The sequence below is a fragment of the Chanodichthys erythropterus genome, chromosome 5 (assembly GCF_024489055.1).
Source record: "Chanodichthys erythropterus isolate Z2021 chromosome 5, ASM2448905v1, whole genome shotgun sequence".
NCBI lineage: Eukaryota > Metazoa > Chordata > Actinopteri > Cypriniformes > Xenocyprididae > Chanodichthys > Chanodichthys erythropterus.
Window position 1 is genome coordinate 22,298,741 of NC_090225.1, and position 25,416 is coordinate 22,324,156.

General features: G+C 36.1%; 1 protein-coding gene across 1 annotated transcript in view; it reads right to left on the minus strand.

Annotated features, from left to right (window-relative positions):
• The window catches only part of sptlc3 (serine palmitoyltransferase, long chain base subunit 3), a 40,555-nt gene extending 18,317 nt beyond the window's left edge, over positions 1-22,238 (minus strand). The window contains exons 1-6 of the mRNA XM_067386597.1: positions 21,786-22,238; positions 20,940-21,140; positions 19,183-19,337; positions 17,324-17,472; positions 7,165-7,289; positions 4,156-4,249 (exon numbers count right to left, since the gene is read on the minus strand). Of these exons, the coding sequence (XP_067242698.1) occupies positions 4,156-4,249; positions 7,165-7,289; positions 17,324-17,472; positions 19,183-19,337; positions 20,940-21,140; positions 21,786-21,896 (835 nt within the window). The 5' untranslated portion in view covers positions 21,897-22,238. The remainder of the gene's footprint in view (positions 1-4,155; positions 4,250-7,164; positions 7,290-17,323; positions 17,473-19,182; positions 19,338-20,939; positions 21,141-21,785) is intronic.
• Positions 22,239-25,416: the final 3,178 nt, after the last annotated feature.

Here is a 25,416-nt window from a genome sequence, read left to right on the forward strand (position 1 = left end):
GAATTTATGCTGTTTTTAATTTGAAGTTGGATGTGGGATTTTCTTACTTCTGACCATTGCGCAATCCTCAGAAGATAACGGATACAGAATCAAAATGGCAATGGGTAGGTATTTGTCAACAAACATGTTCTAGCAACCAAAATGAGCATAATACATTGTTCTGCAATGCCAACATTTCTTCTGCAGGTGCACAGGTATCAACAGAGAGGGTTGTATCATATTTTACACCTCTGTCTCTGCAAATGCTTGCTAAACAGGTTTGGATTATGATGTAATTATGAACTTTGACTCATTGATGCATTTCATTTGCTTCAAAGTAAATGTTTATCATTAACTCATCATATCCGCCATGTTATATCATGCCCTCACATCTCAATGAAATCAGAAGTGGGGATCTCTAAGATTCCAAGTCAAAAGTCTGACTTCAAGTGACATTCTATAGCACTTTTCTGAGTAGGAAGCTGCATATAAAGAATGTGAAGCTACGTCACACCGCGTTGCACGCTAGGACAGCCCCTCCATCTTAGCAGGATAGCCCTCTGCTACTGATACTGAAATTAATACCGATACCTAAACCTTTTGTTTTTTGCTTTTAAAAGAAATACTCACATTCTCCACGGCATCCTTTGCAGGAAGAGAAGCTATTTTATTGCATTGCATGATAATTTAATGTTTTCACTGTAGTTTTGCAAAATTCCATTCACAATGTATCTGGTTACCATAAAAACAGCGTCACACGCTGGGCACTCGCTGCTGCTTCTTCAGCCGTCACAAATAAAAATGTGTGTTCAATAAGCTTAAAGAAGTCGCTCCATTTCTTGAAGGTTACATTCAGCGAACAGACACCGACCCACTGTTTTTTATATATATTTATTTCAACACAGGACAACCAAAATCAAGTCCTGAGAAACTTGTGAACAGTTGCAGAGGATGTGTGCAAGTTTTGCTAATTCACAAGCTGACAAACTGTGAGGGTCATACTCGCAAAGGTAATTTTAAACTAAACAAAATGCAAAACTTGCAAAAACACTCAGCGATTTGATTATTTGATTGATTATTTTATTTAGTGATAGGCAATGGATTTAATGAGTGACATTATTATTAGATTTGCTATCCCACGTCTTCTTGTCACCCCTTCAACCTGCTTTTTGCTAGAAAAAGCAAAAAATCCTCCTAATATGGCGTCAAACTCAACACGGCGTAACGCACATTTTCTAGCATCAGGGTATGTTTACACAACAACTATGTAAAAAAAAAAAAAAAAAAAAAACGCTAACGTGTTTTCTTTGTATAGGTGACAAAGCTGTCAAAACGATCCCCGTTCACATGGATTAGTGAACAACCAGTGGACATTAAAAACAACCCGCGGAAATGCTGTTAAAGTAGCTCAATTCCACTGGAAAAACACAGACTTGGCAACACTGATTATCCTGCCAGGTCAGTAGTTGGCGATGTCACAAAGAAAGACTATGGCCCTGTCCCAAATGGCGCACTTCATGTGGACTTTCGGTCTCATGGACTTAAATTGCGCGTGCTCGTCGAGTCTACGAGTCTGTAGGCCGTCCCATTCAGCATTTTAACGCTCTGAAGTGTGCTCAGCAGCGCCCCCTTTGTAGCCTTGAAGCGGTCTTCCGCGAAGCCCGCATAGATGCAGGCTCCGCACACTTTAACTACCCAGGAATCCTTGCGAAATGCCAATCAGACAACGGATGGGAGGAGATTTCGCTCAAGAGCAATTGATGACATGGCTGAGAAGAAAATATTTAAAGGTGCCCTCGAATGAAAAATTGAATTTATCTTGGCATAGTCAAATAATAAGAGTTCAGTACATGGAAATGACATACACTGAGTCTCAAACTCCATTGTTTCCTGCTTCTTATATAAATCTCATTTGTTTAAAAGACCTCCGAAGAACAGACGAATCTCAACATAACACCGACTGTTACGTAACAGTCGGGGTGTACGCCCCAATATTTGCATATGCCAGCCCATGTTCCCAACATTATGAAAGACATTAAACAAGGGCAGGCATTAACGTCTGGAGCAGCACAGGTGAATCAACAGACTAGGTAAGCAAGCAAGAACAATAGCGAAAAATGGCAGATGGAGCAATAATAACTGACATGATCCATGATATCATGATATTTTTAGTGATATTTGTAAATTGTCTTTCTAAATGTTTCGTTAGCATGTTGCTAATGTACTGTTAAATGTGGTTAAAGTTACCATCGTTTCTTACTGTATTCACAGAGACAAGAGCCGTCACTATTTTCATTTTTAAACACTTGCAGTCTGTATAATTCATAAACACAACTTCATTCTTTATAAATCTCTCCAACAGTGTAGCATTAGCCGTTAGCCACCGAGCACAGCCTCAAACTCATTCAGAATCAAATGTAAACAATATAACAGTATACAATACTCACATAATCCAACGCATGCATGCTGCATGCATGACTAACACTTTGTAAAGATCCATTTGAGGGTAAAAATTTGCTGTGTAAACTTTGTATATGCACTGTTCAAGGCAAGCGAGAGCCCCGGGGGCGTGGAGTAGGAGAATTAAAGGGCCAGTAGCCCTGAATCGGCTCATTTATAATGATGCCCTAAAATAGGCAGTTCAAAAAAATGAATAAAAAAAAGATCTATGGGGTATTTTGAGCTGTAACTTCACAGACACATTCAGGGGACACCTTAGACGTATATTACATCTTTTTAAAAAAAGTTCTAGGGCACCTTTAAGTGTAGGTATCATTACGGTTTTTATGACCTAGGTGTACATTTTACCAGTTGTACCTACAGTTTATACAAACATTATGGTCATCGACCATTGGTTGATACCTCAAACATAATAATAGCGCGTTGAATAATACGATCGCATTATGATTAATTTAATAAATAGAACCGAATGTCAGGGCTTTACTGAGTCATAAACCTAGTATTTATATTTAAACCTGTAAATTCATCTGAAACTCACGCACATGTTTATTATGTGTTAAAATTGTAATCTTAGTTTAATTGGAACATTATGTATTATTACAACTGTATACATTATTTAAATAAGCATGTATATATTGTCTAATGCCCAGGTGGCATAAGCAAAAGCAGGCTGTGTAGTTGTGTAGTTGGAGATAATATTTTGCAAAAGAAAAGTAACCTGTTCTCGATGCTAAATATTATCCCCAAACCTGCAGCTCCTGTCAAAAAACAACCAGACCATTATTTCCGGCGTGACGATCGAGTCTGTCCAAAAAATACCTCTCAAAGTGCCTTTGTGGACTCGCGCCAAGGGCCCTATAGGTCTGCACTACATGACGTCACCAAAATGTGGACTCTGAGGAAGTCCACAAGTCCGGAGTGTGCCATTTGGGACAGGGCCTATGTGCCTGTGCACATACAGGGCACTTGCGGCAAACGCACATGCCTATAGACTAAACACTTATGTGCATGCCGTCACTGTTTTCACAGATCCGCATTTTTGTTGTTTACACAGAGATAATGATATCATTTTCAAAAACGTGCACCTTGAAATCCATTTTCAAAAGTTGAATTTTTTAGGCCTCCAAAATGCCACTGCCATGTAAATGAACAGCCAAAATGCATAAAAAGTTTTCCGCTATTAGTTGAAAACGGTGTTGTGTAAACAGCCCCTCAGTTCTCACCCTAATCAAACACACCTGAACCAGCTAATTAAGGTTTAATTTGAACACTGAAGCCAAGTGCGATGGAGTAGGGTTGCTAAACTCCTCTGTCACTTTTATCAAGACCATTTAAGGTCAGACAGAGGCATGTAAAGTCTCTAGGATTCACCTTAAGGACCCACAACCAAGTATTACATGGCAATGTCAGAGTACATTCAAGCTTTTGTTCTTCATGCATCATGTATTCCTATCCATCCTCTGGAGAAAGATGCACATCAGTTATCTAGTAGCTACACAAGAATACCATTAACTACAATGGATTCTCTAGAGCACAGCTATTATAAAACCCAAAATATGCCTCGCTGCAGGCTAATGCTTAAATTTAGTTGGCTAACCATCACAAACTGTGAAGGCGATCACCTCAGAATGTTGAACTCTGAGCAGTTGCGTTGTTAACTGAACACACTGTGACCTGGTATGTTTAAATTTCATAATATCGTGAACATGTACTTACTGTTGTGTTTGAAGACTCGAATGGTTGCCCCCGACAGCCTGGCTCCCAGGATAAGGGACGTGTGATTTAGCTCATCACTCAGGATCAGGCAGCCCTGGAAACAAGACATATGTTACTGCATGGCTCTGAACACATTAGCAGGAATCTAAAGCAGGAATCCATCAATAACATGTTGTGTGAAATAATAATGTGAGCGTCAGAGAAACATGATCAAAACAGCACCTTTTAAAACACTGTTTACAGTGTTTTACATAAAGTCAGACTAAATACCATACTATAATATAAAGAGTAAAAATAAAAGAATAAATTAGAACCTGGAAATAATAATGTATTATTATATGCATGTATTATACAGTACTTCTGATGTTTTACATATTTTATTTGTTAATTAATCTAATTTTATTATCTTCCCTCTCTCTCTCATTTTCTTCATTGAATCTTAAATTGTCAATTCACTTGAGCTCATTTAATTATCTGAACCCCAGGTTCAATCCTGTCCCAGATAGGGAATGATCTGTAATCCATCCTTATATTTTGTCTACAAAGAAGACATGCAAGGACTTCTGGGAACACTACTAAGTAATGATTTAAATCAGCTGATGCATTTGGAAGACACTTTTATCCTAAGCATCTTAGGGACCATTCACACAGAACATGTTTTTGCAGTTACAAACGTGAGACACAGGTCAGTGAAAAAAAAAAGAAGCAAGCTCTTGAGACGCTTTTTTTTTTTTTTTTTTTTTAAAGTTGAACTTGAGTGATGAACTTTGTTTTTAAAACTATGCAAGACACAAGCACAATGGTCAAACACGTCTGTCTAGTGCAGGGGTACTCAAGTTCAGAGGCCAAGAGGGCCGCATTTCAACCAAATGAAACGCGAAGGGCCACAAGTTATAACTTGGATCGTAAGACTTTTTAGGCCTACTTAAGACAATATTTGTAGTTTTACTGTTCATTTACTAAAAGTGCAATTTATCATCTAGCTAAGTCTTAATAGTATGTTGTCCTTTTTAAAGTGTCACTCAACATGATAAATGGCATTTAAAAAAATGATTAATAGCTTGTCTTGCTGTATTCTTAATGTACAAATGCATGAAGAAAAACAAGAACTGATGAAAAGAAATCCTTATTCCTTATTCATCCTTATTTCATTTCTTTTCACAAGAAATTTAAGGTCTGGCTGTTGTTCACTGGCTGATAAGAGTTTGTCCGTAAGACGAAAACATTGCACTTTTTTTATAGTCATTTTATACTCCATTGCACCTTTTTAACACTTTTTATAGCACCTATTTATACTCAGAGAATAAACGTTTTATTATTTATATTATTATTACCTTTTAATTTGGTAAGAATCCAAAAATCTTTTTTTTTCTTTTTTTTAAATGTTCAATCACAATCTCATGAATTACGTAACTATAACCAACGTTGTAAACATGATAAATCAGATATTCTCCGTGAGCTCAATTATGTGATGACAGATCTGTAATGGGAGCGCTGCTTGCTTTCTGTTTATAACACATTGACATTAAGAATAAAAGGTGTGTTTTTCATGATGCTCGGAAACTTACACACTGCAAAGTTTGAGGAATGTCAACTGCATTTCATCATGGAAAAATAAGGTTACTTTGTTTTTTACTTGCGCGCACAGTCTCGAGCCTTTGATGGCGTTCACGAACACAAGTGCTCGACACATGCGCACTAGAGAGATTAATGCTTGTCTAGTCTTTTTCGCTCAAATAGTTACAATAAAATGTCTTTGTACTTGTTTAAAATTAGAGTTGCTGGTATCTTTTAATCCCCTCAAAGGAGCGCTCTTCAACACGGTCGGCTATTGTGTTTGTTGTTACTCTTGTTCCGTCTTATCCGTTTCTTTTCAGACTGAAACAACAGCCCGTTTCAGTGCTGACACCTTGTGGACAAACTAAATTAGTGCAAAAACTATTCAGTGCGCGCGTGCAAAGTGCCTTCAGTTTATTGTTCTTCGCGGTTAGAAAAACTGTGCTGCGCGCGTACACTATACGCGTTCTCTGCTGATGATTACAGCGTCACGCGCACTGTACGCCTACCCTTGTGTACGTGTAAAAAAACAAAGTAATATTCACGCTAATTTTAGACGCAAATTATAATAAATATACATTTATATGTAGCATGATGCGGGCCACAAATTTAATGCTGACGGGCCGGATGCGGCCCGCGGGCCGCCTGTTGAGTACCCCTGGTCTAGTGCATGTTTACATGGAAAAACAACAGAAAAGCAGCACAGTGGAATACAAAAACACATTCTGTGTGAATGGACCCTTACAGGGCATTCTAACACGTGTATATAACACATTCTACACATTCTAACATATTCTAAGCGTGTTTGCTGGGAATCGAACCGCAGTTTTTTGTCGCCAGGATCTTCTGATGTGAACTGAATGATGAAGTCTCAATGTCAGCAAAGCATGGCCTGATTCAACAATGGTTGCTGTCATCTCCTCTTCAACTCGAGAAGACTTGAACTGACACCTCCTCCACAAGGCACAAGTTGTGTGCTTAACTAATACCTCAAGGCAGCAACATCATGAGGACCTTCTTAAGGGAAAAACATCCCCCTCAGCACAATCAAACCAGTTAAATTTTTCTGGCACCTTAAGAAAGTCCCCCAGCCCTCTGGATAACATCCAAATCCTGAGGTCTTCTCATCTGAGCTGGTTATGTTGACCACATCATTGAGCCCAGTATAAACAATCCCTAATGAGACGCCCTAAACAAACAATGTCAGTTCTAACTGTGCTTGTTTATCTGATTGAGCATCATTTTTAACAAGGGTTTGTTTAGTGTGCTGGTTCATTGGGTTATTCTGAGATGCGTGAGAAACAGTTTATTGTGGCAATTAATAGCAGGCGCCTAGAGATAATAGATTAATATACCACACTTGTGAGCTCACTTCAGCAGATAAAATTGAGTGATTTAAGACAGATGTAAAAAATAAAGAGGCACCGTTATGGATTAATTTTTAACGCTGACCTTTCCGACTAATGCTGGAATGTTCATGGAATTGGTGGCGAAACCCATTCCAAATGCCATGGCAGACTCCATGCCCAAGAACTCAGCCACAAGTCGCTCCAGTTCCTCATGGATGCTGAAGTTGCCTATAAAAAAAGATAAAAAAAATTATAAGATGGCACTTTTATCACAGAAGTCTTCTTGGACTATTTCCTTTATACAATAAATGGAAACAGGAAATGTCAAGAGTACCACAGCTCAACATGTCAGGAATACAAGTGCTTACCACATCCTTTAACCACAAGACCAGTGAAAGAGAAGAAAAACTGAAAGACTGAATCTGCTTGAGATTATCAATACATTGAGGAGACTTTTAAACAAATAAACTCCAAAGAAACAACTGTCCATGTCCACCACAGAGGGTATTCAGGACCATGAACAACAGGAAGTGTTAGAAGCATACTGACAGGATAAAAGAACAACAGTAGACCTCTCTGCTCTCATTTATTTCCCTTTGCTGGATGTAAAATTGCATTCATAAAAAAATAATACTTTTTTTTTTTTTTAACCACAGTAATACCACAGACATACACTTTAAGAATTTATTAGACCAGAGTCTTTCCTGGTCAGATTAGGGATTCTACAGCTTTGGAGGAAAATAGTTTCAAATTTTTCAGCATGTCTTCTTCAGTGTTTCTAGTTTTAGAGGCTCAGACAGCATCAGCATAGGGGAAACAAACGAGATCTGCCAGAACATGTGAGGTGAAAGGTTATTAATCACTCAGTAGGTGCCTTCAGAGACTAAAGACATAACTACAGACAAGAAATACTGCCATAACAGACAAAAACAAACAGAACATCTGATACTGTGAGATAAAAATGTGACCTATGCCTCGTATGTTAAATATAAATAGATATACATATAGGCTATAGATATGTGCCATAAATCTCTGTAAACCCTAATGCTCAAAATACTTAATTGGTTTGAGTAGGTCCAACTTAATGTGAACAAATTAGTTCAGCTAAATTAACCGCAATGAGTATTTAGAACTTTCTTTTTCTTTTTCTTGTACAGCACTGACAAATTTCAAGTAAACTGAACTGTTTCATTGTTTTGAGTTGTATGAACTCATTTCTTTTAATTTAGACTAACTTAAGATTAACTGAAACTGGGCTGGGATTTCTATCTCCCACCATGCTTTGCCCATGGCACTTGAAAGGGAGAGTAAATGCTAAAAGTTTGTGTTATATAATGTGCAAGATTGATGGTAAGGGAGATTTAGTAGTGATTAATGATTTGTTATGCCAATTTAGAAGAGTTTCTGTTAATGTGGGTTTTTGGAGAGTTACCATCATGGTGACAAGTGGCGCATACGGCTTGGTATGAGAGCAGTAAATTACATGTTTTGAGTTGCTGTACTCATTCAGTAAGTGTTATATCATGCTATTGTTAACATGTTAGCAAATTAGCAGGTTGGCATTTTCTGTATTTTCTAAGGGTTTACAGTTGCAAGAACTAAAAAAAAAAGTTAATTAACTAAATATTTTATGTTAACTGCTATCAAAATATGAGTTAGCTAACTCAGTTCTTCAAGTTAGGAGCAATTAACATGCATGAGTACTACAAACTCAAAACTTGATAGTTTTGCTTACTTAAAATTGGGAACATCATAACTCAAAAATTTTGATGTAACTGATTACCTCAAATTTTTTGAGTTAGCCCAACTTATTTGGGTTTACAGTGTAATGTTCTTTTTTATTGCGACTGCAGAATGATGTCATTGCTTTTTGAAGTAATTAACAGGCCTTAAAGTTAGAAGCAGTTGGAAAAGTTCAGAATTTACAAATTGACTCACTTTAAAGGAAGAGTTCAGCCAAAAATGTAATTCTGTTATTATTAATCACCATCATTTTGTTCCAAACCTGTATGACTCATGAGTTGGAATTTGAATTGAATTGGCCACACCCCAAAGGAATGTCCAAATTGAAATTGAATTGGGATGACAGGAAGAGGAATTTACTGATTCTGGAAATCCCGCATATGTTGTGTGTATGATTTTACTTGTGTTTATGTGTGATCCCATAAACCCGCCACCCACCAAAGTGGCAAACAGACCATAAAGGTGTGACTGCTGGAAATGTTTAACAGCTTTAAAGCAAGAAATTCTGGCTAAAGATATTTCCTACTGAATAAGACAGCAGTCAAGAGTGAGTGCACAACACTCAATGTTGGTCTGTGAATAAATGCCTCTCCTTTTACATGATTCCTATAGAGAGCTTTGTACTCTAATACACTATTGATTACTCCAGACCTCTGATCATTCCCTCTCACAGCAGCAGCTGAAGCGTGATGTGTTTGATTAAACCTGAATCAGGTCCGGGGCGGCTAAACGGCACTTAAATGTGATAACTGAGATGCTCGCTCTATACACAGGAAACACACAAGGGTCTTGACTTGTAACTGGGGTATTGTAGTAGTCTAATGAAGTGAGAAATGAGAGTGAAGATCACATTCACCTGCTGGGAGTGTATACACCTTCAGAAACTGCCCATAAAACAGCAAGTTCTCAAAACATCTTAACCTAATTTAATTTAAATGGATGGGAACAGCTCTGAAAACAGCATCAATGAGTTAATACAAATTAAGCTTGATAAACAACATCTGTGGGCACAGACTACCAGAAAGTCATGTTTACAGTAATATTTACAGTGGAAATTTATGAGACAAGGCACTGAACCAGATTAACATATAAAGGAAGAACATAGCATAACATTTTAACGTTATATTTGTTAACATGAGACTAATATGATAAAAATTGCTTACTAATCCTGTCTGTTTTTGTTATATACAATATTTCAACTCCAGTCTGTAAACACTGTAACTTTAAATTTGTTTACACCAGTAAACAAGTTTATCCCACTAAAACAGTAATACCAACATTAAAAGGATGATTTACACAACCTTGCAACATAAATAACGGACAATTTTAATACGAAAGAATTAACATAATTTCAAGCTTCACATTTTTTTCTTTTTAAGCCCCCTATAGAATTTCATTGCAAATGCTATTTTGGTAACACTTTATTTTACAGTGTCATTGCTACATATGTTACATGTCATTACTATAGTAATAATTATAATTTAAGCATAATTGCATGCAACTAACACTGAACCAAACCAAACCCTAATCCTAACCCTATTGTAAGTACATGTAGTTACTTAATATTACTCGGTACTTAAATGTATAATTACAGCCTAACAAAGACACCTTAAAATAAGGTGTAGCCATTATTTTTATTTGTATTTTTTATTTTATTTTTTTTTAAAGAAGTACAAGCCAAATTATTGTCTTGTTAATCAAAAACATGCCTGAAGTTTAACTTGTTTAAAACTTGCAAAATTCCTTTAAACACTGATACTGTGAACTGTTCTGGTCTCAATTCACACTAACTGATTATTAAAAACAAAATAGAATATATATTAATATTTTAAGTAGCTCCAATAAGACAAAAACGGATGTAGCTCAATGAAACATTCTGTTTTATGAGCCACTTGGGCACCCACTGGATAAAGACAACTTTTGTTTCATAGGAAACTATTTCAGCAAAAAACATTTGCCACCCACTGGTTATACAATGACTACATCACTATGGAGAAACATTTAGTTCTTGTAACAATGAATGTGACACTTAAATGACCCATTATGTTGTCGACCCCTCCATACTTAAGTGCTATGTGCTTCAGTGATATTAGTGTTTGACAACTGTAACTTAATGTTAAACCTATAAACTCTTAGTACAGTTAAATAATCCATGGTGACTGAAAACACACACACACACACATATATAATAATGAATTCTAAAGACACAGAGAGACACTTCTGTAAAGAATTTCTGTAAATGATTGATGTAGAAATCTTTAAACAAACACAGACCTTATTGATCTTGTAGTAAGAACAAAAACATCCTGTCAACCGTGACCATAATGTTATAGTAATGAAAGATACAATGCCACTTTCCAGTACAAATTTAAGGGTAGTAATTCTGCTAAATTCTGTGATTTTAAAGGGATAGTTCACCCAAAAATGAAAATTATTCCATGATTTACTCACCCTCAAGCTATAGGTGTATATGACTATCTTCTTTCAGACGAAAACAATCGGAGATATATTTAAAAATATCCTAAGTCCTCCAAGGTTTATAATGGTTGTGAATGGCTGCCCAGATTTTTAAGACAAAAAATGCATCTATCCATAAAAAAATTAACCCATTAAACTCCAGGGGGTTAATAAAGGCCTTCTGAAGCGAACTGATGCGTTTGTGTTAGACAAATATCCTTGCCATGACGTACTATGCTATGTCATACGCTATAATGTGTAGTATGTCATGTCATTGTCTAGAACTTCATGGTATTGTGCACTACGTCACGGAAGTTAACGCTTTTTGGATGTACGTTGAATGCGTATGTCGCGCTGGAAGCTCGTTATTTTACTTTATAAAGTTTTAAATAAGTATATTTATCTTACACAAATGCATTGATTCGCTTCAGAAGGCCTTTATTAACCCCCTGGGGTCGTATGGATTCATTATATTTATGGATGGATGCAGTTTTTTTTTTTGTCTTCAAAATCTGGGCAGCCATTCACAACCATTATAAACCTTGTAAGACTAAGGATATTTTTAAATATATCTCCGGTTGTGTTTGTCTGAAAGAAGATAGTCATACACACCTAGGGCATTTTGAGGGTGAGTAAATCATGGGATAATTTTCATTTTTAGGTGAACTATCCCTTTAATTCCTGCTCCTAAGTGTTCATAAATGCAAATCTTCCATTTGTAAAAACCTTTAAACACTTTGATTCATGAATATTTGTACTTTTTTTTATAAATAAGTAAACTATTTTCATATTTTACAGTTTTTTTCAGATGCTAACAAGCATTGTTCAATACAGAAACCACATTTTCAAAACTCTTCACACAGTCAGCGAAACAGAAGTCAATGCAGACCAAACTGTGAACCATTTTTCATTGCTTTCAGACAAAATGCATTAAGTGACCACACTTTTCAAAATTCAGGAACTCTTTTCCCATTCGTACTCCACAACATGCAAAATACTATGTATTTAAGGCACATTTTTCTAATGCTAACACACTGCATTCAAAATGATTAAAAACACATTCAAAATAGAATGATGGCAAATTCCAAGCATTTATGCAGTAATTATTTTAAAATATTCTCAATTTTATAGCCAAAAAAAAAAAAAAAAAAAAATTAAAAATAAAAAAATAAATCATTACAAGCTAATTGCAATTTTAGGTGAAATTCCACCCACTCCAATGCAAGAGAGAGAGCAGACTAGAACCATCACTGTAATTTACTATAATGAACAACTACACATGTTGTTACAGTAATGTATTTTATTTATTCTTTTTTTATTATCATTGCAGCCCTGGAGTTTTTTCCCCTCTTTTTTCACCTTTTGGTTATAATTTTCAAGTATTATATTCATATAAAAAATGAAATTTTGATTAATTTCCGATTCATTTGTGTTACAAATGCTTTCAATAAAGTGAAACTGTGTTACAGTATTCTATATGAAGAACTGATTTATGTGGAAAATCATTGAAACTTTAAAAAAGAAAAGTTCATCAATTATGTAATGCTTCCTGTTGTTAGTGTTTTTTAGGTCAGTGTGTTGTGAATGAAATGTGTGTTTTCTGAATGAGAACTGTTGCCAGTGTTATGTTGGTCTGAATGAGTTTTGTAGGTGAGATTAACTGTTTGGCCAACATTCATGCTGGTAATGCAGACTGTGTGAAGAGTTTTGAAAATGTGGTTTCGGTATTGAACAATGCTTGTTAGCCACTGAAAAAAACTGTAATATATTAGACTTTAATATTTATTATTGTAATATTCATACATTTACTTTTTAATAACATATACATTTTTATATACATTTTATACTTATTTTAAAACACTGGTAGTGTAATGTTTTTGAATAAAATAAAGAATTTTCAAATAATCAGTAACTCATTTTTTGTTTAAGAATCTTGACTACAAAAATGCCCAATACGCACATACATACACAGGCGTCTAATTAGGAACTGCATCTTAATAAGGAGTCGTGGGGTTAGTTGTTATTGCTCCTTTAACAGAGGGCCTGCAGAAATATATCCAAAAACAACGATAGCCTCTGAGAGATGCAGAAAAAAAAATGAATCCCTCAAATGAATAATGAATGATACGAAAAGGACTTTACACACAAATACCCCAATGACTCATGCTCATGTGTTCTTTTTGTGTATATTTCAGATATTTGGCTTAGATTCACCACAGTAGTGCATTCACAGCGCGGATAAAATATCTCAGATGACCTACTTTACTATCTAATTGTTTTTGTCTGTTATATCTGATGAAACAATCATGTCATTAAGAGGGATTATTTACTGTGTAAGATTATATGTATGAGGAGAAAACAAAAAAGTGACACAGAGAAAGTGTAATAAAACAGTGGCAAAAATAATTCCAGCTTTACTCTTATGTGTACTTTGCCCAACTGTGCTAATGTCACGTGATGTTTTACAGCCTTGCTGTTGTCAGAACAGGTAGCAACAGTCATCAAGCAGCTAAAAAATGTCACAGACACACGCAACAAACCAGAATAACCAGATGTCAGAACAATGGTCAAACCAAAGTACTTAGAATTGTGCCACTAAACAGGTCTAATCTCTAAAACACCATCAGGGTTTCCATACCCTCTTAACAGTGAATTTCCATGAAAGTTGTCTGTGATTACCAGGGGCGGACTGGGACAAAAATTCAGCCCTGGCACTGTAAACACACCAGACCACATTACCATACCCACACAGCCCCACCCACGGACACGCGCATTCCCAGGTAAAAAAAAAAAAAAAAAAAGTACATTTCCATAATGTACTTAAAGTGCTCTTCTTTAGTACTTCTTAAGATAATTTTAAGAACATCTAAGTGTATTCAATTGTGCTATTTTAAGACACCATGAATATTTATTTAGTTACCACTTGTACCCATAAGTGTACTACAAGTGGTAACTAAATACATTTTAATACAGAGAGAGATAGTATGTTAAAAGCACATTTTAGTTCATATTCATGGTGTCTCAAAATAGCACAATTGAATACCAATACCACAACTGAATTGACCCTACGCAGGGAGTTTGATTGACAGGCGATTTAACCAATCATATCGCCGTATCCACATTTATGTCCGACAAAGCAGTTAGGTGAGTTAGTAGATTAACTTTGGTGGACTTGAACTTGAAAAATGGTGTGTAGTGTCACGGGCCGCTTGAACTGAGGCGCTACAGCAATCTGCCAAGACACATTAAAGAGCCACAAAATGGTATTTATTGTTTAAATTTCTTTAAAAATTACACAATTTGAGGCTTTGTTTCATATCAAAAGTTACCTGCACTCTCTTGTCTGTCAAAGCACAGACATGCACTAGCAACAGTAACTAAAGGGGGCGGGTTGGTCAGCCCATCTAGGGACCTGGCCAGCCGTTGCCGACTGGGCCAAATGCTTAACATTTATTATTATTAATATTATAACCATAGTGAAATCGCAATAAAAATAAGCAATAAAAATCTGTCCTATGCGCTGTCGGCCTGTAAAAACTATTTATTTATATTTATATATATATATATATATATATATATATATATATATATATATATATATATATATATATATATATATATTAAAAAGAAAACTGGCCAGCCCACATAAAAAAAAAAAAAAAAAAGGTCTGGCCCCTCTGGCATTTGCCAGAATTGCCAGATGACCAATCTACCCATGGTGATGACTCATTAAGCATTTTTAAATATAATTTTATAGTAACTGCACTCACAAAGTGTAATTTTGAATGACGCAACGCGATTTACTAATGTTTGCTCTCGTCAATTTACTGGTATTTGCGCCATTATTTAACGCCCAAAAAAGCATGTCTTAACCCATTTTACGACTTGGCTGCAACTGTTGCAGCTAGAAGGAGACACTGCAGAGAGCAGAGAGCGCGTGAAGGGAGATATATATATATATATATATATATATATGTACACATATATACTTATTTATATAGGCCAACATGGCTTGGTTAATTATATTATATACGTGTATGTGTAAATGTAAAATGTTGCGTAAAATGTTGCGCCTGTGTCGACCTGCACCTGATGAAGAGGTCATTATGTAAATTATTTGATTGCGCCTGTGTTCTTTAATTTACACGTCAGCAGCAGATCACGCGTAAAACTTGCCACTCCCATCGGCGCATTTGTGGAATTGTTGTGAAATTGTCTTTCACGCTAATTTGCCCCTTTTCAAAAGAATCGATTCTGAACTGAAAGAATCGATTCTGAACTGCCTAAACGAGTCGTCAACGATTTCAGTCTCACTTCCTGTTACATACCTATGTAACAATGTAGCACATTTGCAAAATGCCAGCCTATGGTCTTCATTGGCTGTCTGTGAACAGCATCTACTTTGACCTGCCCTCAAACACTGTAGTTGTAGCTGAGGCCTGAAAGAGTTTGGTTCATGCTGTCGACATGTCGAGATGATGCTTTTTTCTGTGCTGCAAATCCACTTCAAAAGGATGAGGACACATGCTGGAATTGATATGGAAAAACCAATGCCATGGTTATTGTTTGCATCACTAGCTATGTTTCCATCCACCTATTTTTATGTGCATTTTGGATATCGCATTAAAAAAACACTGGATGGAAATGCCAAGATGCGCATAAATTCTAAAAATTCCCATCTGAGTTGGATCATTTTTTATGCAATCCAAAAACATGCACATAAACTACAATGGAAACACTTTTACTGAATAAATTCCTTGATGCGCATCTAAAAAGATTTTGTGATGGGACGGCATAAGTGGACCAACCAGATGACCAATCTCGTTGCACAGCATACAAAATGCTGTTTTGGTCATTCTGTAATGCCTGAGCAAAGTCTATTGTTAAAGTGGTTCGGTATAATTCTCTCCAAGAAACGCCTCACACAACTGCATTCACAAACACCAGCCATCTGAATGCAAGATAACATGATAGCGTGTATTGTGTTTTGTCTGCATGTTCTATGGCACATAATTTATTATATACGAAAATTTGTATATACAGTGGCTTCTATGCAGCAACTTCCATTTTTCTTAGTGATATTTAGCGTTAGTTTATCAGGAAGTGACGATTTTGTTCTCTTTGACACACTGGATGGAAACATTGCTTTATTCGCAAATGTTTGATGCGATACTCAGTTAAATTCACAACTTTGGATGGAAACATAGCTACTGTGTATAAAGCACTGAGGAAGCCTCCAGAGCTTAAATTCAGATATGGTAATGGACTATTTTTTTCTGCAATGCGCTATAAGCGTTAGACCAACCACAACAGACTGGAACGTCTGACAATCAGAGCAGTGTAGGCTCTCAGAAAGGAGGGGTTTAGAGAGACCGAATCTTCAAACGAGCCGTTTTCAGACACTTTGAGGAATTAGGTGATGTGAAATGTTAAATTAATGTTTTTTTTGTTTTTTTACCTGGAATGCAGGTAAACCTATAGTAGGAGACCTCCAAAACAAAATGAGTAGCCTTTAAAATAGTATTAGTTAGTAATTATAGTTCCCTGACATTTCCTGGTTTTCCATCACTGTGGTACAGATAACCATTTCACCTCTCAGCCTTAGTGCAAACAAGCCAGCTCTTGACCTACACAATCTACAAGACATTTGTAAAAAAAACAAAAAAAAAAACAACAACAACAACAAATGCACTAAATAAACATATTTCAGCATGTAAATATCAGGAAGATCATTATGTGTCATTTGATCAAAACACATGTAATAAACCTGTAGAGTATGAAACAGATCAGTCAATCATCAACTTATGCTGCAAATTCAAAAACAGGTTAGGCCTTTAATAAATCTATTGGTGAAGAAGGAATTCTGTGAATGCTGCTCAAAGCAAGTCAGATCACAAGTGGAAAAAATGCTTTTGACAGGTTTATGGTGGCATTAACTAAACCACAATAGTTGCTAAACAAGCTACCATGCTTGTTCTTAAAGCAAACAATGTTGCATGTTATAGGTGACCTGTTTCTGTGATTGTAGGTCTGTTTCGGTTGAGGTGTAACCACGCAAATACCTAGTTCCTGTCTTGTGCTGCAGACGCCCACCCCGTACTGTCTGGTCTTCTCTGCTACGGTTTTTAGGAAGTCAACATTGTTTTCAGCGAAACCCAGGTAGTTGTAGGAGCCCATGTTTATGACGTTCTCAATGGTTCTCCCTGTTAACCTGACAGAAAAGAAACACATCAACCAAACTGTTATAGATACTGATTTATCCTGACTAGCCTGTATATAGATCCTTCTTGTTCTTGGGTGGAACTGAAATATTAGTGTTAGGGCGGCCGTTGAAAGACATAATAAATAGAATTAGCTGAAATTACAGAACAAAATTAAGAAAATGGGAAGAAAATTAGGAAAAATCATATAATTGCCACTTAATATTTCTTCTCTAATGAAATGTATTAATAATATATTGATATTATATAGTATACATTAATGTTCAAAGGTTTAGGGACTGTAAAATTTGAATGTTTTAAAAGAAGTCATTTATGATCCAAAATACAGTAAAAACAGTGTCAATATTTTGAAATATTATTACAATTTCAAACGAGTGTTTTCTATTCTAATATATATTAAAATGGAATTTATTCCTATGATGCAAAGCCAAATTTTCAGCATCATTACATAAAATATCCATATTTAAAACTTTATAAATTCAAATGACTAGTTTCCGGCAGACGACCGTACACAGAATATTGTGCCAAATGAGTAATCCTCTTATGCGATGTATGACGCAGGAAGTAGGAGTATTGTAAACTTAGACGCCTCTCGCGGTTCAAACAAATAGGGCTGTGCAACAAATTTAAGATTAATTTCTCTTTAAAAATATCGTTTTAGACTTATAATTCGTGACCGGTGATTTGTTTTGCTCTATCCTCTGTGCCTTCGCGTTCATCAATACGTTGCGCGTCAGGTCAAAGGATACTCTTCCACCGCAAAATGACTTGCATATTCTGCGTACAGTTGTCCGGCAGAAGCTAGTTAAGCTTTGTAAAGTTTTAAATATGGATATTTTTCTTACAAATTCATAAGTCAACGGCATTGCTGAGTATTTTCTCTTTAAAACTGCAGTGATCTAAAGACAGTTTCAAAGACACGTTTTGAAATCGCTGGTGTTTGTGATGTCACAAACTACCTTGCAACCAATCACGTCAATGTGCCGGCAAGCTTTAGCATATTATTAACTATGGCGCAAACAGGGGAGGAGTCTCAAGTGAAGCCTGGTAATCCCGGTATATTCTTCTGTTGATATGAAAAATCGTGTAGATTTAGCAATATAGCGGGTATATGATATATATTATGATGCTACGATGAACTATATGCCTTTCTCCACTGACGTTCTGAGTTGTTCAAAATGTTTTTAAGGATACTGATTGTTAGAAGGCAGCTGTCTGACTCTGACAAATGGGAACATAGTTTGTGTAACATTAGCAACACATTGCTGTTTGATAATGTATTCAAGCAAAAAGCTAATCGCATTGATTACCGTCATCTGTCCGACGTTGTAAAATTCGATACGATTGTGCAGCGTTTACTTCAGTAAGTTGACCGAGTGGATCGCTGAGCTAATGTGTGTGAGTGGAGGCGGGGCTAATTAGCATATTCATAGATCGGTGTATACTAATTGAAGCAAGGGTGTAGAGTTACATTCAAGATTTTAAGGCATGAAGGAATTTTTTTCACAAGAAAATAATTTAAATATGTCATTTTGGTAATCCAAGATGAGTTTTAGGGGATATAATTATTGACTACAGGGAGACTTGAAAGGTTAAAGTTAAAAAGCCTAGGACATTTTGTACAAGGAACCAACACCAAAAATATATCCTGCTATTTTCAACAGTGATAATAGCTTGTTTTACAAAAACCATAGATTTACCTAAACGTCCAGTTGTTATCATCCGATACTCTTTCCATGAGATCAAAAACCGGACCGGGTAAACTGCATATGGGCCGGTTCCAGTTGTCCCTGACTCTCATGTACAGGTTCCGGGTGTAGAAGTTTTCAAAATCTTGGTAAAGGGGAACAAAGTCCTGTAATACAAAAAATCAGTTACACCATAACGATCAGAAGCACTTTTAAAACAACCTAAATTCAGTATTTCATGATTCCCTTCCGCAATATTCCCTACTCATTAAAAAAGAAGAGGCACAGCTGACCCAAGAACAGCCATAAAAAGACACTGTTTGCACGTGGGTAGTTACAACCGGGTGAATGTTTCAAAACCATCTGCTCTGTGAGTATCAGAGTCCTGAGAGACTCACCCACATCTTGTCCTTAAGTAAACTCTGCCAAAGAACAATGGAGAGGCTAAGCAGACTCCTCATTGTGCTGAATTTATTAAACCTACTTTAAAATGCTCAGAATCCTAGTTATGGGGACAGTTAAGACACCAGAAAATAACAAAGGCGCAGCAAACTGCATGACTTTCACATGTTGTTTTTTTTTTTTTGCATTTAGCTTTTGACTGCCCACCAAATAGGTCAAATAGTTTTTCTGGTCACCAAATAGGTCTCGGATCTTTGCCCAGCATTTCAGATCACGCATTCAAAGTGTTCTCTTAAGACACCAAGAAAGTTGAAAGAAAAACTGTTCTCTTTTGTTTTCATTTAGCACAAAGCATAGTTTAAAGCTTTGCAATGTAGAAACCCCTGTTAAACAGGACAAGTGAGAATGGAATTGCTGTGAGATCATTTGGGGACACATGTAAATTTTGCTCTTAAATGCTAATGGAGTGTATAGGCCTACTACATATCAAGCACACTCTGTGAAATGTGCAGCACTGAAGTAAAACCTGTTCTTTCCGGTTCATATATTTATTTTCATTGGATAATTTTGGCAAAAGGTGGTGCTATACCAGCATTCCTACACTGTTGCACTCACTTCTTACTGTTTTGCATTTGTGCACTTTAAAGTTTACAGCTAACTTAGAAGATTTAGACAGTGCCAATTTGGCTACAGTGTTTTACGCTGATCATGGAAAACATGGCAAGCACAGAGCAGAAAATTCCCAATGTGTTCACTCATACCGATATAACACTATTTTACTAAAGGTGTGACTTCCTCTGAAAGCTTACCCTGTTGTGATCTTGCCAACTTAACTTTAAAAATTTATGCCTTTGAATAATCACATCTAATGTAATACCACAAGCTTTAAGTGAGAAATGTGCATAAAAGAGGCATGTTTTCTCAACGGACAGACTGAGAGCAAAAATAATGAAGTCACTCTCCTTTGGGGTTTAATTGCATCTTTAACCTCCCCAGCATCACCTCACACATATCATGGAGATTTTCCATACTGTGTACAGTGTGTAAATAAAATGACACGAAAGAAAACACTTTATGTTTGAGAATAAATCTGCCTAATACTTGTCTTTTTATGGTTATTTTTTAAATGTTAAGTATGCAACTCTCAGAACATTTGCCTTTTAGACACAAAAGAAAGTTGTTATTCTAATCCCAAATAAAAAGTCCTACCAATTCAGTAGAAGGTTTACATGAGGTAATGATCAAAATAATAATAATAAAAAAAGATTTTCTTCCCATCGTGTATGGAAACTAGAGCAAGACAAACTAGAACAAACTAACTTTCTTCAATCAAAACATGGTGGTTACTGTGCAAAATGTATACCTACCTTTTGCTCTTCTCTCTCCTGGGCCTGATGGCATTTCTCTAAACCAAGAGCTCTTAATAAGTCTCTGAAATAGCCAAACAGGATGACAATTCCATAGCCCATGTATGTCAGGACAGCCACATACATGGGGGCTTCCTCGAATGAATCTTCACCCCTAACTCGAGGCTGATGGAAACCGTTTCCCTTGCCATTTCTCTGCACCTGCAATTTCACAGGTTAACAAAACATTATAATATAGTTAATATTATTTTAATGGCACTGTAACTTAGCAGACAAATGATATTTAAAACATAAAGGCCTACTACATGAACTAAACAGTATTATTAACATAATTTAATAATAAATGTCATTTCTAAGTGTGCTTAAACCATATCTTTCATAACCAATAGGAAACTTTTAATGACAAATGCCATAGTTTGTTTGTAGAGACCATAGTTAAATTAGAGAAGCCACACTAATTTTGCCTGTGGTTACTAACACAAATGTTAGTTAAACTTACTATATGGTTACTATTTAAATATTTTGATAAGGATAAACAATTATGAAATACCAAAAGCGCTCATGAACTTTAAAGCATATTTTAGTGATGACTCAAACGAATTGGTGACTCGTTCGTCTGACAGGATTCATTAAACGAACCACCTGGGCGAACCGATTCGGTGAAATGAGCTGGACCTCCCAATTCAAATTCCATGCTAAGTCAAAATCTTATGTAACAGCGTTGTATTTAAAAACTACTTCGAGTCATCTTTAAGGACTACCCCTTTAACTTTCATTTTTAAACTTTCACGTTTAACTTGACGTATTTTGCCATACACTGAGCCGAAGTGATGCAGTTTGACATACCTTTTCATTTATGTGATATCCATTTTTCAAACTGTTCTTTTCCTGGTGTTTCTGATCACAACGAGACTTCAGGGTTCCGTTGCACTGATAGTGTTCATCTGTTTGCATCATGTTCGCAAAGTGTCAACGCTGAAGAATGAATACTATGAACTTCCCTGTTCCTCAGTTTAGAGAAGTGTGTGTCTGTCCGTTGAAGTGCAATTCCCTAATGTGAGTTCACCATCCGACTTCATGCTCAAATGACTTTTGATTTGTGTACACACAACTTTGGACCAGGAAGTATTCGCCGGCATCAGAGGAACGACACGACGCGATTGGGCGCTCCCTTTGACAGCTTCGTACATCTGATAACATCGGAAGAGCTCCACTTTGTACTGTGAAGTCACGATGGTACTTCAAACTTGGATACAGTCGTTCTGAATCTGCGTCTGGATGTGTATTATAGTAAATGAAAAGCAAAACTAAAAGTAAACCTGCGGCAGCCACAAAGACCAAGTTGTCAGTGGTAAAAGAAACACGTGCATGGTGAAAAAATCATGTTGTGCAATATGCAAATTATATAGTCTGTTATCTAACAGCTTGAAAAGAGTTGACTTGGTTTAATTAGTTTTCATTAACCATAATTTAACTATTAAGACCAACCAAAGAAGTGTTTTGGACTGGCCTCTGACTGCCAGGGTCCTCAATCTGAGAAGCCCCTCAGAAATGACAAAATGTTTTAGCCTGTTATGAATGTTATTGACATTGCATGTCAATGCATTACATTTGAGATGTTTTATTATTATAAATGTAAACTTGTCTTATACTTGTGATATAATGTGTAAATGAAGAGAACTTATTATGGTTAAGACTATTTTCATCTGCTGCTGCCAGTTTATGTTCAAATTTCCTATCGTTAAAGGGATCATTTTTTAGAGATAAAGTAAAAAATCTGTAATTTTATCTCACAAATAATCATTAAAAATTCAGTTTTTCCCTCCCTGACAAAGACAATGTCCCCACAAAAGAGAGATCTTTTAAAGAGGCTGATGGACCATCCATTCTTAATACTGACCTCATTATGGTTACATCAATGTGACTGTATTATAATGTGATTAAAAAATGGAGCACTCATTTGTCTACATTATTGTATAAGAAATGCATAGAGGAAGTCCAAACCTACCTTTTGCTCTTCTCTCTCCTGGGCCTGATGGCACTTCTCTAAATCAACAGCTCTTAAGAGGTCTTTGACATAGTCTGGTTAGATCAATGTAACTGTGACATAAAAAACAAAAGAAGCAAAGCACTTTATTTTCCATCACCCTTCATATATTTAGTACAACATTTTTGTTCAGATACAATAGTGTTACTAAACGTATGGTAAATTTGTATAAGGTGCACAAGTGTTGATTTAGTATTATTTATATAGGCTACTATTATAGAATTTTATCGCTTTTATTTTTATATTTTCATTTTTAATTTTAATCATTTAAATTTAATCATTTTCCAAACCCGTATGAATTTCTGTCTTCTGCTGACAGTTGATGGACCAGTTGATGGACCCCATTGACTTCTGTAGTATGAAAAAAATGGAAGTAAATGGGGTCCATCAGCTGTTTGGTTTCATATATTCTTTAAAATATCTTCTTTTGTGTTCAGCAGAATAAAGAAACTCATACAGGCTTGGAACAATTTAAAGGGGAGTAAATTATGACAGAATTTTAATTTTTGGGTTAACTATCCCTTTAAAACAGAAGTACAACACTTTTCTTCCCAGACCTGGTGTCCAAAATGAGCTATCTGTGAATATTTTTGCTGCCTTCTGCATATTTACCACTCCAACTGCATTCAGCAGAATGTGGGAAGTCTTCACCACAGAACAAGAAGTCATTGTGATTACACAAATAAAGAAAGATTCTGAAGCCATACTTTGCTTCCCCTGATTTCTCACTGGATTTGTGCTCTTGCATGAAAAAGTAAATGAGCTAAGCAAACACCTGAGTGAGTGAATGGGAGAAACGTATCTATCTAGAAGATTGAAATGAAGAGAGAATGAGAGTGGCAACGTGTGGCACTGGTAGCTGGCAGCAGCCTGCAGCTGTCTGAACCAATGCTGGACCAACCGTGGAACTGTCACTGCTAATTAACCACAGCTCCCCTCTGTCTTGAGCTCTCCCTCTCTCTAAACCCTGAGCCGTTCCCTCTGTCCACCTCTATCCCTCATTTCACCACATCCAATGAGCTTCCCAATCCTCTGCCAGTGACCTGCTAAGGGAGCTGTGCTAGCCTAGATCTGTCAAGCATCGTTAGCTTTATTAATATTAGCACTCATTATTTATCTCATATATTTGCATCATGGCAGGTGTTTCTGTGCACTTTCCCTATAGAACTCTAATGACTTATCACTACTGCACGAGAGGCATTGTTGTTTTATTACCTCATTGGCTATGTAACATCATATTAGGCGATATTTTTTTATTTTAAAATAACAGTTACTCCTAGCGTTAAGTGAACGCCCGTTTATCAAGCTAACGTCTCGTGTGTTCTTCCACAGTGAAATGTTACTGATAAATTAGTTTTTGGCTATAGAAAAGACCGTACACTGACCTGAGAAATATTTTCCCTGACGATATTTCATCGATATTTCAAGTGACGTGATTGTTTACAATCAGAAATCACGACGCCCGATTCGCGAATGAATCACTCTTTTGAGTCGGTTCTTTTTAGGAATCTTGCGCGTCTGTATTTCCTGTCGGTTGTAATCAATCAAAAATACCAATGCCTGAATGAATCTTTTTGCGTGTGTGTGTATTCGTCTATTGTGTGGCAAAGCTGTCAGGACTGGTTCTACGATCAATTTATATTTTTATACTTTATTATGAAGCGCAGCCCAGAATCGTTCCGCGATTCGGCATGTGAGTATGAATATCAGATCACTCACGTAGCCTACTGAATCGGGAAGGTTTCTCACATAGTAAAACCTTACACGTTAAAACATGCTTTACGACACAGTGAGCAAAATAATTGGATATTCACCGAGCAATTGCAAAACAAAACCTTTAAATGAAGTAATTGAAACCAAATCTTCAAATGCATATCGTTTGTCAGCGATGAAGATCATGCACGCGCAGCATGTGATGACTCGTATTACAAGTAACAAGTAGGCTTACATTACAACACATTCAAACTAAAGTAGCCTATTAAACACTGACAGCACATGTTATAACCTGTAACCTGTTTTATTTTGTATTATTTTTTACCTTGGAGTAGCTACCATGTAAATACCACGGTAAATAAGCAGAGTAATCATACAATACCATGTTATTTCAAAGTACCATGGTATTTTAGTCTGAATAGACCATCATTATACCACACTATTGGCCAAGTATTCTTTTTCCAAAGGTATTTTATGAGAAACCTCAACTTCTGAGTCATGTAGCCTAAGTATTTCAGAGATGTTTTGCTGCTTATATAACACACTCAAAAACTGTATAATGAATTGTTTGGGTAAAATAGTTAAATAAATAAACTAGATATTTTTAATTAACATAATTTGAGTGATAAGTTGAATTGAAAAATGTATTTATTTGAAAATATGTATTCGGTATTACCTCTTTTGCTTTAATAACAGCAGAGCTGTCTGAACTTCACA